This window comes from Rattus norvegicus, chromosome 1 (assembly GCF_021556685.1).
Source record: "Rattus norvegicus strain SHRSP/BbbUtx chromosome 1, alternate assembly SHRSP_T2T, whole genome shotgun sequence".
Classification (NCBI taxonomy): Eukaryota; Metazoa; Chordata; class Mammalia; order Rodentia; family Muridae; genus Rattus; species Rattus norvegicus.
In genome coordinates, this window is record NC_141534.1 from 96,338,860 (window position 1) to 96,352,550 (window position 13,691).

The following is a 13,691-nucleotide window of genomic DNA, read 5'->3' on the forward strand; positions in this document are numbered from 1 at the left end:
GAGGGCATGAGTTCTGTTATACTTTAAACCTAGTTGCCCGCCCCCTGCTGGAAGAAACCATGAGGTACAGGGGATCCAGCCAAAGAAGGAAAAAAATTGAGGGCTTGTGGGAGAAACCATATGAGGGGAAAAATCAAGGTGGTACAATCACTTTATAGAAAAATCATTCATGAAAAAGGTAGACAATTCAGGATGGAACTCTGCTCCTGAGGAAAAAAACCCCAGCAACCCCAAGATGCATCAGAACCAGTATCAGAAGCAACTGGAAGAATGTCAAAATCTTAAATAGGACAAACCGCATTGGGAAATAGAGTAGAAGCTGGGATAAACCCCCTGGGAGATACCGCCAGGGGTGGGGGTGGGTGGGAATAGAGCGGTCAGAATGTCCTTTGGAAGGACAGAGTAGAATACAGGCATAAAACCCGCTCGTTTCCGTTATTCACCACTCTAAGCACCTCAAGAATAGCTTAATACGAGGCATAGTGGCTCACATTTGCAGGCAGGATGAATCGATAGGCCAAGCTGAGATATGTAGAAGGAGGTAGGGAGACAGGAGGGAGGAAAGAAAGGACTTAGTAAGACCAACATGTGACTAAAAGCACCTAAAATTAAAATATAATTTATACACAGCAATGCCCTTAGTGTGTAAATGAAGCCTTAATTTAATACCATGGCCCACCCCCTTAATACCTAATTAAACACACACACACACACACACACACACACACACACACACACACACACACACACATACAAAATGACATTGCAAGCTGAAACAGAGTCTCAAGCATTAGGTGCTCATACTGCTGTTGCCTAGAACCAGAGTTCTGTTTCCAGCCCCCACCACAGGTAGCCCACAAATCTGTCTGTAACTCTTGGTGATGTGGCATCCCCTTTTGGCCTGTACAGACACATATGTATGCATTAAAGCACATACCCATACAGAAAAACAGTAAAAACAAAACTTTTTAAAAGTACTGACAAAAGCCAGGGATGGTGGCACATGCTTTTAATCCCAGCACTAAAGAACTAGAGGCAGGCAGAATCTGTGAGTTCGAGACCAGCCTGGTCTACAGAGTGAGTTCCAGGACAGCCAGGGCTATACAGAAAAACTCTGTCTCGAAAAACCAAAAGGGAAAAAAAAGATAAAAGAATGGTAAACAAATGCTTATATCTGCTTTATTAAAATCAATTAATCTAGAGATTACCACAACAATCACAAACATGTGACTGGATATACAAACTCATACATATAACTCATAAAACAATATTGTTCAGCTAAGAAAGGAAATACCTATGTAGAAATGAGTCCCATAAACACCAAAGCAAAAAAATGTACCTAGTATTGGACCTTCCCTTTAGTCTAAGTGTTTGTGTGACACGGACAGACTGATCTATATGAATTCAGTGCAAACCAAGTCTACTGAGTGACTCGCAGGTCGGCCTAGAGTAAGACCCAGACTCAAAATAAATAAAAATTCGAAGACAATTTTTTTCACTACTCTATAACAGAACCCTCTACCTCCTCGGGAACAACCACTCGTTTACAATTCTTTGTAAATCTGCTAGATTTTAATAACTAATATTCATTTTTTATGCCACCTAAATGGATCATAAAAATCCTATGCTGGGCCTCGCCAACAAAGAAGGGGAAGACGGGGAATCTGTCGTCATCCTGAATATTGCTACAGTGAGTTACAAGGCCCAGAAATATCCAGACTCAGGGTGTGGTATCTCAGAAATCATTTCAGCAACTTTGTTCCAGGAGACCAGTGCCACGCAGTTCCTTTTCTAGACTACATTTCCCAGAGACACATGCGACTCTACACAACTTCCGTCGCAAACCTACTCCAAAAAACATACAGTGATTCGGTGAGATTGGCCCCTAATGATGCAAGGGGCTCGTGCCCAGGGTGTCTGCCCTACGTATTGTGAGAATTTCGATCCCAGTTTGTATCTCTGTCTAGGAATTTTCCGCACAAAATTCCAAATGCGGAGCCAGATCCTCGGCCTGCCTCAGGCCGTGCCCTGGCGGGAAATCCAACAATGGTTGCCATTTTCCCCGCCAGTTCCCATCGCAGACTACATTTCCCAGAAGCGCCCGCAATTTCTAGGCAGCCCCTTCTTTTGCCTGCGGGACCCTCATCGTCCGGGGACAGGAAAGTGTACGGTGAGCGTCCTAGGCCCTTTTTAAGGCTCCAAAGGTGCGGCCCTGGGGTCTGAAGGGAAATACCAGTCAGTATCTGAGATGTCAGGTCAGTGGGAGCTAGTCTAGCCGGGTGAGCAGCAGTAAGGCTGTGGCTGTGTGTAAATGTGACCTTAAGTGACCCTAGGACTCCGTGAGTGCGTGGCTATGATTTTTTAGGGTTCTCTGGTGGGTGTGTCAATGACCTGTGAACATGCGCAGAGCTGTGTGTGTACGTATGCCCATTTTCTTTATTAGTATGTGGTTAATAACTTTGTGGCAGTACGGGTAAGTGCGATTGAGTCCCCGTGTGTTTGGACCTATTGCGTATAACAGTATAACTCTTGTGTATGAGAGATATATCAGGTAATCAGTAATTACGCTTACTGTTAATCTGAGAGGGGCAGTGTGTATGTTTGTATACTATGTGTACTGGGTGCCTGTAACTGAGGCTGTTTGAGTGTGATTATGTAACTTTATGTGGTACAATGAGCCTGGTTGAATGTAGCTGGTCTTTGCTACTTTGTGGGTTCCTCCCCCCACAAATAGATGGGGGGCGGGGGGCGCGGAGGGGAGGTCCTTGTATGTAATTTATTTCTTCTTGTTTCTTCTCTGAGCAACGACTAAGAAACCGTAACCAGATCCTCTGAACAACCAACAATCATCAATCCTGCTTGTCTGGACCCTAGCATTTATGTACCCTCTGAAAAGTTCTCAGAATTTTAAATGTCACACAATTGCAGGAACTATCTACAGCTGGCAAAACCGTGCCTCTGCTTGAGCAGGAGGTCAATCAGCTGCTTTGAGTAGCCCAGGATCCGCACACCTGGCATTAAAACAAAAACATACTCTTAGACTATTTCTATGGTTTTTGTTTTTTTTTTTTTTTTTTGGTTCTTTTTTTCGGAGCTGGGGACTGAACCCAGGGCCTTGCGCTTCCTAGGCAAGCGCTCTACCACTGAGCTAAATCCCCAACCCCTCTATGGTTTTTTTTTAAAAGATTTATTTATTATATATCTGTACGCTGTAGCTGTCTTCAGACACGCCAGAATTGGACATCAGATCTCATTACAGATGGCTGTGAGCCACCATGTGGTTGCTGAGAATTGAACTCAGGACCTCTGGAAGAGCAGTCAGTACCCTTAACCATTGAGCCATCTCGCCAGCCTTACTTCTGTGTATTTTAATGAAACCAAAATTTCAGAATTCTCACTATCATCGGAGGATGCATGTGAATGTCAAGCCGACAGTGTTTCTGTCTTAGCGACTGTTCTGTTCTGTTGAACGTGTGTAGTGTGTAATTCCAGGAGGACAAACGAGGTGATTTTGACTGTTGCGTGGCTCCGCAGTGAGTGTGCTGTTGTGGCCATTTGTAGCACAGTGGTTTGATGTGGTGTTGGATCCAAGGGTTCTATAAATGTGGATGTGGTTGCAGGATGGATGTGTGACTGTGAGTGTGCAACCATACATTATGCTATTGTTTGGGTAGAGCGTGCTTGTGGGAATCAATGTGGTTGCATGGTGGGTGATGGACAGCAGCTGTGGGTTTGTAGATTTGGCGTGCCTCTGACAGCCTGGGTGACTCCAGTTTTCTGTCCTAAGAGACCCCAGTGAGATGAGAACAGATTCCAGTATTGGACATAGGCTTCATTCCTTCTCTTGACTCTAGACATCATCATGACAACCTAGACTTCTCCCTGGGTGACAGGTATGATTCTAGGTGGCCCTTTATTAAAAAGGCTTAGGACTTCACGACTCTTTGTTCCCCAGCTCTGCCCCTCCAGAGGTACCCAGTGGAGAGAGGAGGAATGGCTGCGGACCATGCCAAACATAAGGTACACTGGGGTTTCTGTTGGGATGACCCACAAATACTGTATTTTCTGGCTATAGAAAGAGTGTGTTCTTATTTTTCTATTGTTATTTGGAGCTGGTAACAACTGGCTATCGGGATTTATAAATGTTGTATGTAAGGTGACCTTCCACTGCCTACACTTTGAATAAGAAATGTTGCTTTTTGCATAATAAAGAGCTGGTGTGAGAGCAAGAAGTAAGAGGGTGGGACTTCCAGGCAAGCCAAGTTACCCCAGGCGAAGGTGGAGCCCAAAGGTCTCCAGGACTGGTAGAAGCAGGTAGTGAGAAAGAACCACTTGGAGAGACAGAATTAAGGAGAGGTCAGGATAAGTTAGTAGCTGAGACACTGACCCAGCAAAACTTAACAACAGCTTTAAACTAGGTAGATGTCACCATGTCTTAACACAGCCTCACAAGTGAGCTGGTTCTTCAAACCTCCATCCATGAGAATGGTGGGAAGCTCAAAAGACACACGCAGCCTGTGTTCTCCCTGACTTGCTTCAGTTTAATGGTCACATGTTAATTTAGGCATTAGACAGCTCAGTTTTTGTTTCTTTCTAAATGCGTATCTATAACACGGTTATTTCAAAGAATTTGGGAAACAGGACCAAGTTAAATCTCTGCCACACAAAGATAGCCCCTGTTCCTTCACGTTATGGTCTAGGGTGGGGTCTTACAGCATCAGTCATTCGTATATTCGGACTGAAAACTGTGTGTGGCAGTTGGGTGGTTCGGCTGTTGTTTGCTTCCTTTTGACTTTTGAGACAGGCTGGTCTCAAACGCTGCATGTAGCTGAGGACGATCACATACTTCCAATTCCCCTGCCTGCACTTCCCGGAGCTGCAACTGCATGTATGTTCGTATAACACCACATACAAGCAGTGCTAGTGGAGGCCAGAAGACAGTGTGAGATTCACTGGAACTGAAGATACAGAAGGTTGCGAGCAGGAAGTACTCTTAACCACTGAGCCAGCACTCAGCCCCCATTTTGAGTTTTTTGTTTTTTTTGTTTTTTTTTAATTGGCTGTATTTAGCTCTGAAACAGGGCCTCAGTGTATAACCCAGGCTGACTCCAAGCTTTAAATCAGTGATTCTCAATCTTCCTAACGCTGCACCCCTTTGATACAGTTCTTCATGTCGTGGTGACCCCCCCAGCCATAAAATTATTTTGTTGGTACTTCATGAATGTAATTTCGCTACTGTTATGAATCATAATGTAAATATCTGATACGCACAATATTTGATTATCTAGAACCGCTGCTCTGGATTTTCCTGCTTCAGCCTCCTGGGTACTGAGTTACTGGAATAAGTCTCTGTGCCAAGTTCTGTACAAGGGTTTGAATCCTGCTTTTCTTTTAAAAATCCAAGCCAGGCAATGGTAGCACATACCTTTAACCCCAGCACTCAGGAGGTAGAGACAGATAGACCTCTCTGAGTTTGAGGCCAGCCTGGCCTACATAGTGAGTTCTAGGACAGTCAGGGCTACACAGCAAAAGCCTGTCTCAAAACAAACAACATCAGAACAGAATTTACTAGATGAGAATCAGACTGATTTCTGGGAGTTTAAGGCTAGCTTGGTCTATGTTGAGGACTATATACTGAAACTCTTTTGTCTAAAAAAAAAAAAAAACTAGGGTTGCCTTATCATAAATAACAAGAAACCTTATGCCTACACTTCATACTGTACAAAACCATCCCTCCAACATGTACCGATTTACAATATGGTTTTTACAAGTTAGATTTTCATCAGTGCTTCATAAAAATTATCACTGTGTCTTCTAATCTTCGATTCTTTGGTATTGCAATGTGGGGTGAATCTAATAAGAAAGTAATAGGTGATGATTCAGAACAATAACACAGGGTAGGGATGTGCTTCAGGTGGTACAGTGCTTACCTAGTTTATACGAGACCCTGGGTTCAAGTCTCCAGCACCACAGTAAGGCTCCACAGAGGTGCAGTCCTATAATTCCAGTACTTGAGAGGTAGAGGCAGAAAGACTAGAAGTTCAAGGCCATGCTTGGCTACATGGTGAACTTAAGGCCATCACACACACATGAGATCCTATCTAAAAAAACAGGTCTGGCAAGACGGCTCAGCAAATAGTGTGCCTGCTGCCAAGCCTGACAGCATGGGTTCAAGCCCTGTGACCTACGTGTTGGAATGAGAAAACTAGCACTCTCACACTCTGGCCTCCATTCGTGCACAATTGAAAACATTAATTTTAGAAGTATAAGACGGGACTGGAGAGATGGCTCAACAGTTTAGAGCACTGACTGCTCTTCCAGAGGTCCTGAGTTCAATTCCCAGCAACCACATGGTGGCTCACAGCCATCTGTAATGGGATCTGATGCCCTCTTATGTGTCTGAGGACAGCAACAGTGTACCCATGTACATGAATAAGTAAATAAATCTTTTTTTTTTTTTTTTTTGGTTCTTTTTTTCGGAGCTGGGGACCGAACCCAGGGCCTTGCGCTTCCTAGGTAAGGGCTCTACCACTGAGCTAAATCCTCAGCCCCAGTAAATAAATCTTTTAAGAATGCACACATTCGGGGTTGGGGATTTAGCTCAGCGGTAGAGCACTTGCCTAGCAAGCGCAAGGCCCTGGGTTCGGTCCCCAGCTCCGAAAAAAAAAAAAAAGAATGCACACATTCATTTAAGCTGAGGCAGCACTCCAGAACTCCTGTTCTTCTCTGTTGCTCTCTCTCTCTCCCCCAAGGAGAATGTTTATTTATTTTGTCTTCTGTATCCATAGATTAGTCTTGCTTGTACTATATTTTATATAAACGGAATCACAAAATGTCTACCTTCTTTTGTTTTCTTTTGCTGGATATATTTCACATTTCTTGAAGGCGTTATTTAATAGTTTATGGTATAAATGGTGTGAGAGTCGCCCGTGTGGCTGTATGTAGTTAAGAGTTGTTTATTACCTTTGGTCTCTAACTTCTCATTGTAAGAAGTCAGTTGAGGTGGCACCTGTAATCTCAGGACTCAGGAGGCTAAGACAGCAGGAGTGTAAGACTACAGAATGAGGGCCAAGCCAGCGCTCACTGTGTTCAAGACCCCATGTGGCACAGCTTATGTCGTCATCATCATTTGAGTTGTTTTCAGTGTTAGGCCATGTGAACAGGACATTCTTTGTCTTTCAGTGCACATATGCAATGTGTGGTTCTTGTTTTATGTAAATCCCTAGTACATAAATTGCTGGCCCATAAGTTACACATGCATTCCACTTGATGCTGACTTCCCAACATGGTTTTATCGATCTGCGGTTCCAGCTGCAGTGCCTAAGACTGCATATCGAGACAGGTGCTTCCCTAGAGATAAAGGGAATAGTTTATAAGAAAATAGCTGGACAAGATGGTGCCTGCCTCAATCCTAGCACTTAGGATGCAGAAGCAGACAATCTCTATGAGTTCAAGGCCAGCCTGCTCTCCATAACAAGTTCCCGGCCCACCAAGGCTACTTACTGTGATCCTGTTTCAAGTGTAACAATAAAGGATAGTAATATTTGTTCCAGTTGTCAGTCACCAGAGTTCTAACAGGAAAGTATCAGTGTTCATCTGACTGCTTTAAGCATTCGTGATAAGACCAGTGTAGTTTCTAGGGTACTTTGCTCCTTACCCAGTCTTACTCTCTCAGAACCTTCCCTCGCTCCAGAACAGCCTTGACTACGATGGCCATATCCTACAGCACTTGAAACCATGGCTGAGGTAACTGACGTGTCTTACCTGACGCTCCATTATCCCTTCCATATGAGATGGGTACAGTTGTGAATACTGTGGCCCGGACATTCAGGTGCTGACTTTGTGGCTGATGAGGAGCCCTGCCAGGTTCTGGTCCTGTTGACTCTCTAGCCAGCTAATCCTCCATCATCCCTCAGTGCCCCTCATTTTTGAGCAACATTGGTATTTTCATTCAGCAAATGACTGATCATCTCTTCCTGGCCTTTTCCCAGGCACCGTAGTGGAGAGGAGAAATGTGCTCGGAAAGTAAGCTGGAGTGGTAGAATAAACTTGTCCTGCCTGGGCTGTGATCTGATGAGGCGGCAAGGATTCACTTAGCTGGAGAGACACACGGGGAAGCCAAAGTCATGTCTACAAACTAGCAGTTTCCAGTGATAGAGGATGGGAGGCGGGGGTGGTAGTTTCTAATGTTGAAAGATTTGCTAGCTTATGAGGCTTTGAGAATCTTAGGTACAGATCTCTGAGGCTCGAATGGCATTTATGAAACAAGTTGAAGTCCAATAGGAAATGTGGGTGATGCTGTTTTCTGTGAACCTTTCGTTGTATTTATTTCAGATAGGGATGAGAATGATAATCTGATAATGGGTGATTCTAATAAGTTTGACCAGTGTGTATAAGCTGTTGAGATTGTACAGTCAGAAATCCAAACATTTGGCCACCAGAAAAATAATTTGTATTAATAAGAAGTAGATTCTTGCGTTGGCATTGACCAGGGCATTATCAGGTGCTCTATGCGGGAGCTAACTCCCCAGTTCTGTGCAACCTGGGCTGAGAGCTCAACTCCAAATCAGTCCTCCTGCCTTACCCTCCCTGGTGCTGGGATTACAGTCGTGCAGCACCATGCCTGGCTCTGTGTCCTGTTTCTGGATGAACAGACATCCAGAGGTGCTAGGCCTTGGTGACATCAGTCATGCAATGGCTCATTCGCTCAGCTGACAACTGGAGCACCGAGGTTTTGGAAGTGCCTTTTGTGTTGTACATCTGGGCGTGTTTATTGTTTCAGAAACAGGTGGCGTTCAGCGACGTGTCTCTGGACTTCTCTCAGGAGGAGTGGGCGTGCCTGGGCCCTGCGCAGAGGGCCCTGTACAAAGATGTGATGCTGGAGAACTACAGCCACCTGCTCTCAGTGGGTAAGGGCTCCTGGACCAACAGCGCAGCCGCCTCGGGAGCGCCTGCTGCTTCCTCAAGGAACTGCTCAGCTGCCTTTCAAGTTTGCCACCTGAATTCCTGCTCCTTGGTTGCAAATCAGTGGTATCAGCTGGGCTGGAAAAGAAGCCTGGGAAACAGGTTCAGTTCCGTCCAGTGGGCGTGGCTGACGCTTCTTCCTCGTCCTTGGCTGTTCCTGTCTTGGCATCTCTTGCTTGGTGATCGAGGGATTGCATCTGTTTCCCACAGCATAACTAAGTTCCATATCTTTTCTTGTAAGCAGGACTTCACATTCCCAAGCCTCAGGTGATCTCTTTATTGGAGCAAGGCAAAGAGCCCTGGATGGTTGGTAAAGAGCTTACGAGAGGCCTGTGCTCGGGTAAGTGAGAGAGAAGCACTGAGCAGAGCGGTGCCCACAGGGACGACTCACTGGTGACCCAGGAAACTGCACCTCTCCCATGTTACCTTGTTTTAAAGGTTATTTGTTTATCTTATGTATACAATGCTCTGTTGGCATGTACACCTGCAGGCCAGAAGATGGCATCAGATGCCGTTGTAGATGGTTGTGAGCCACCACGTGTTTGCTAGGAATTGAACTCAGGACCTCTAGAAGAGCAGCCAGTGCTCTTAACCTCTGAGCCATCTCTCCAGCCCCTCGGTGGTTATTTTGTAAGCCTCTGCCAAAAACCTAGGTCTAAGTGAGAAAAGCAAATTCTTTTTTTATAAAAAAAAGCATATTTTTTTGTTTGTTTCATTTATTTTTTTATGGCATGGATTGAGTGTTTGGGGGTCAAAGGACAACTGTAAGAGTTCGTTCTCTCTGTGCATGGTGTTGGTCCTGAGGATCAGACACAGGTCATCAAGTTTGGTTTGGTTTTGTCATAGGTACGATTGTATAACTGGCTTCTCTGTCTTACCTTCTCTCCTCCATCCAGAAGTCAGATACCTAAAATCCCAACCTTCTAAGAACCTGATTCAAGACTAAAGCTTTTTTCTCTCTTTTAAAGATGTGTTGTTTTGTATTGATGGGCCTGAGTGTGTGTGGCATGTGCACCACCAGTTGTGGACTGGTGCCCATGGTCAGAAGACTTCATAAAACCCTCTGGAACTAGAGTCCCGGGTGTTTGTAAGCAGCTCTGTGGGCACTGGGAACTAAACCAAAGTCCTTTGCAGTAGCAGCCCACATTCTTACCCACTGGGCCATCTTTCCAGAACCAATCCTGAGGCTCTTGAAGGAAGGCCTATGGTGAATTGCCTCGGTATCAGTGCAAATACACTGCTGTCATTCGGAGAGTCCCAAGGTTCTTTGAAGTCCCACGGCAGGAAACCAGGACAGAGATGAGTGTGGCAGTGTGTGCTTATAATCCTAGCACTGGAGAGCCACTAGAGAGCCTGGGGAAAGATAATCCAGAGATCAAATCAAGGCAGAGCTATGCAATAAGACCTTGTCTCAGGAGACATTCCTTTAGTCCTTGCTCTTGGGAGGCAAAGGATCTCTTGAATTCAAGGCCAATCAGGGCTACATAGTGAGACCCTGTCTCAAAACATCAACAACAACAACAACAACAACAAAAAAAAAAAAAAAGAAGAGAAGACTAAATACATTATTTGTTTTATTTTTTTTTCGTGTCTTGTGCCCAAACTATTCTGACCTACATCCATATTTAAGAAGCATTGTTGGCAGCTCATGCCTTTAACCCAGTCTGAGGAGGCAGAGGCGGGCTGATCCCTAGGAGTTTGAGGCCAGCCTGGTCTATAGATCAAGTTCCGGGATAGCCAGGGCTACACAGAGAAACCCTGTCTCCAAAACAAGACAGTGCTTGTACGTCCACCGTGGTCTCCTCTGTTTCCATGCACATCTTGTTAATTGACCTGTGCTCTTTGTCCTTTTCCATTTTCGATCTCTGTAATAGCCTGTGTCATTTCCTTACAAGACAGTATATTCATTTCCTTTTTTCATTCCCAAATGAAAGTTTAGTTTTTTCAAATAAGAGTAGAAAAGAATATTTGCTACTTTTCTTTCAGCTCTGGAGTCAATGTGCGAAAGCAAGTTATTATCTCTAAAGAAGGAAGTTTATGAACTAGAATCCTGCCAGAGGGAGTTCATGAGGCTTACAAAGCAAGGCCTGGACTACCCCGGTTTCAGAGATGTCTTGGAATGTGGAAGCCAGCTTCAAAATGGACATGGAAGCCAAGAACCACTGGCCCGTGAGTACATGCCCACGTTTGTTCAGCAGACTTTCCTGACCCTACATCAGATCATTAATGACGAGAAACCCTATGAATGTAAGAAATGTAGAAAGGTCTTTACCCAGAACTCACAATTTATTCAACATCAGAGAATTCATATTGGTGAAAAGTCTTACGAATGTAAGGAGTGTGGGAAATTCTTCAGTTGTGGGTCACATGTTACTCGGCATCTGAAAATTCACACTGGTGAAAAGCCCTTTGAATGCAAAGACTGCGGGAAGGCCTTCAGTTGTAGCTCATACCTTTCTCAGCATCAGAGAATACATACCGGTAAGAAACCTTATGAATGCAAGGACTGCGGGAAAGCCTTTAGCTACTGCTCAAATCTCATCGACCATCAGAGAATTCACACCGGTGAGAAGCCATATGCGTGCAAAGTGTGTGGGAAAGCTTTTACAAAGAGCTCGCAGCTTTTCCAGCATGTGCGAGTTCATACAGGTGAGAAACCTTATGAATGTAAGGAATGTGGCAAAGCCTTTACCCAGAGCTCAAAGCTTGTTCAGCACCAGAGAATCCATACTGGGGAGAAACCCTATGAGTGCAAGGAATGTGGGAAGGCCTTCAGTAGTGGCTCAGCCCTTACAAATCATCAGAGAATCCACACTGGGGAGAAGCCCTATGAGTGCAAGGACTGTGGGAAGGCCTTCACCCAGAGCTCACAACTTCGGCAACATCAAAGAATCCATGCTGGCGAGAAACCTTTTGAATGCCTTGAATGTGGGAAGGCCTTCACTCAGAACTCACAGCTTTTTCAACATCAGAGAGTCCACTCAGATGAAAAACCATACGAATGTAATAAATGCGGAAAGGCCTTTAATAAATGCTCAAACCTTACTCGGCATCTGAGAACTCACCGTGACGACAAGCCCTGTAGCTGTAATGAATGTGGGAAGACGTTTAGTAATGAGTCAGAACTTATTCGCCATCAGGAAGTTCACTCTAATGAATGATAAAATTCAAGCTGGAGAGGTGCTCTCTGACATTGCTGACTAGGTATTTACATTTTCATCTGAATTTTCTGACTATAGGTTATGAGTTCCAGGCCTACATGTACTGTCTCATCCCACACCAATGCTCCTTGCGTGGAGGTCTGCCTTCCTGTTTATGTTTGCTCATATTCGTAGGTCTGTCTTTTGTTGTCCAGGCTGTTCCTGGTGCCTGTGCTCACAGCACAGTGTTTTAACTGTGTACGCGTTACTCAGTTAAGTCCCTCATGGAGCTCCAGGGTTGGATCTGAGGCGCTGCCGGCCGTACTGCTGTGTCCCATGAGCTTGTTTTTACTTTTTTTTATTATAAGTGAGGAAAAAGAGAAAAGTAGGAATTCTGAAGCTCAGACATGAGGATGAACTGTGATTGTATTGATTATAGATGACGACTATCAAATTGGTAGAACCAGTTTTGCTGAATGTGCGGTTATGGTATCCGTGTTCTTCCTTCGTCTGCTTTTATCATGCTAAAAAATCATCTTTGTAATTGCCTTTACAGCAGATACAGATTCTAATTTTAAAGATTTACTTAATAACTTTTAAATGACTATTTTTCATGTTATGGTTGCTTCTGAATTTTTGCATTTATAAAAGCTGTCTCCATTAATATGACTCCACACTTACATTTGGATGTCTGATGTTTTGTTTCTCTTAAAATGAGACCATTTAATGCTGAATTTACTTTCTCCTTGTATGCTATTTTGTTTACCTTTTCATTGACCCGATCCTAATGTCATACCAGAAAGGTAATTACAGTTAGGAAAGTCTTATTTTCCTGATTTTTTTCTTATATGTTACCAGTGTATTTCCTCTTTTACATATTTAATCATATGTGTGTATTGGTTTGCTGTAAGAACTCAGTGAACTCAAATAGAACTTATAGATCTGTTCCTAGCATACAGCATGGGTTTAATAAAATATTTCTCTGTTGTCATTTGTATACTCAGTTTCCTAATTTTCTTTATGAGTGGAAAGGGTGTTTGGGGTGGAGGTGCCGGAGATGGAAACGAGGGCTTTGTGTGTGATAGACAAGCACTGTCCCTGAGCTGTTGTCCAGCCCTCACTGGTGAATTCTGAGCTAGTGTTTACTGCTAACCAGCTTCAGGAAAATTCCTTTTAACTGTCACATACCATTATCAAAACTGGAGGCTTTGTGATGGAAAAGAAATAATTATGAAATAAAGCCTTCCATCTACTGCTTATTGAATTACAAGTGGGTAAGGGCATTGTGGATAGTCTTTGTCTAGGCATCTCCCTCCCCACCCCTCTCTCTCAGCAGGTTTTACTTTGTAGCTCTGGCTGGACTGGAACTCACTGTGTAGACCCGGTGAGTCTGGAAAACAGAGATCTGCCTGCCTCTGCCTCCTGAGTGCTGGGATTAAAGGTGTGCCATTACACCCAGCTTCAGACTTAATTTTTAATGTTGTACAAATAATGTCAGTTTGAAATTCTGGAAAGTTTTGGTGGATAGTTGAAGTCACAGCTATCAAAACAGCAGGAAGAGATGAGATTAGTTTTCCTTATTCTCCA

General features: G+C 44.1%; 1 protein-coding gene across 11 annotated transcripts; it reads left to right on the forward strand.

The window, feature by feature from the left end:
- Window positions 1-2,105: 2,105 nt before the first annotated feature.
- Window positions 2,106-13,101, forward strand: Zfp420 (zinc finger protein 420). Of its 11 annotated transcripts, none has more exon segments than NM_001432916.1 (5): window positions 2,106-2,255; window positions 3,956-4,020; window positions 8,783-8,909; window positions 9,206-9,304; window positions 10,951-13,101. In NM_001432916.1, coding segments are annotated over 5 exon segments (1,473 nt in total). In that variant the 5' UTR covers window positions 2,106-2,248; the 3' UTR covers window positions 12,126-13,101.
- Window positions 13,102-13,691: the final 590 nt, after the last annotated feature.

What these genes read in the sequence shown, in the direction of transcription:
- Zfp420 (XM_087559946.1), top strand. Translation starts at nt 2,387, where the DNA reads ATGACCTGTGAACATGCGCAGAGCTGTGTGT. An exon ending in CGGACCATGCCAAACATAAG is followed by an intron (nt 4,021 to 8,782) that starts GTACACTGGGGT and finishes TTATTGTTTCAG; the next exon opens with AAACAGGTGGCGTTCAGCGA. An exon ending in CAGCCACCTGCTCTCAGTGG is followed by an intron (nt 8,910 to 9,205) that starts GTAAGGGCTCCT and finishes TTTTCTTGTAAG; the next exon opens with CAGGACTTCACATTCCCAAG.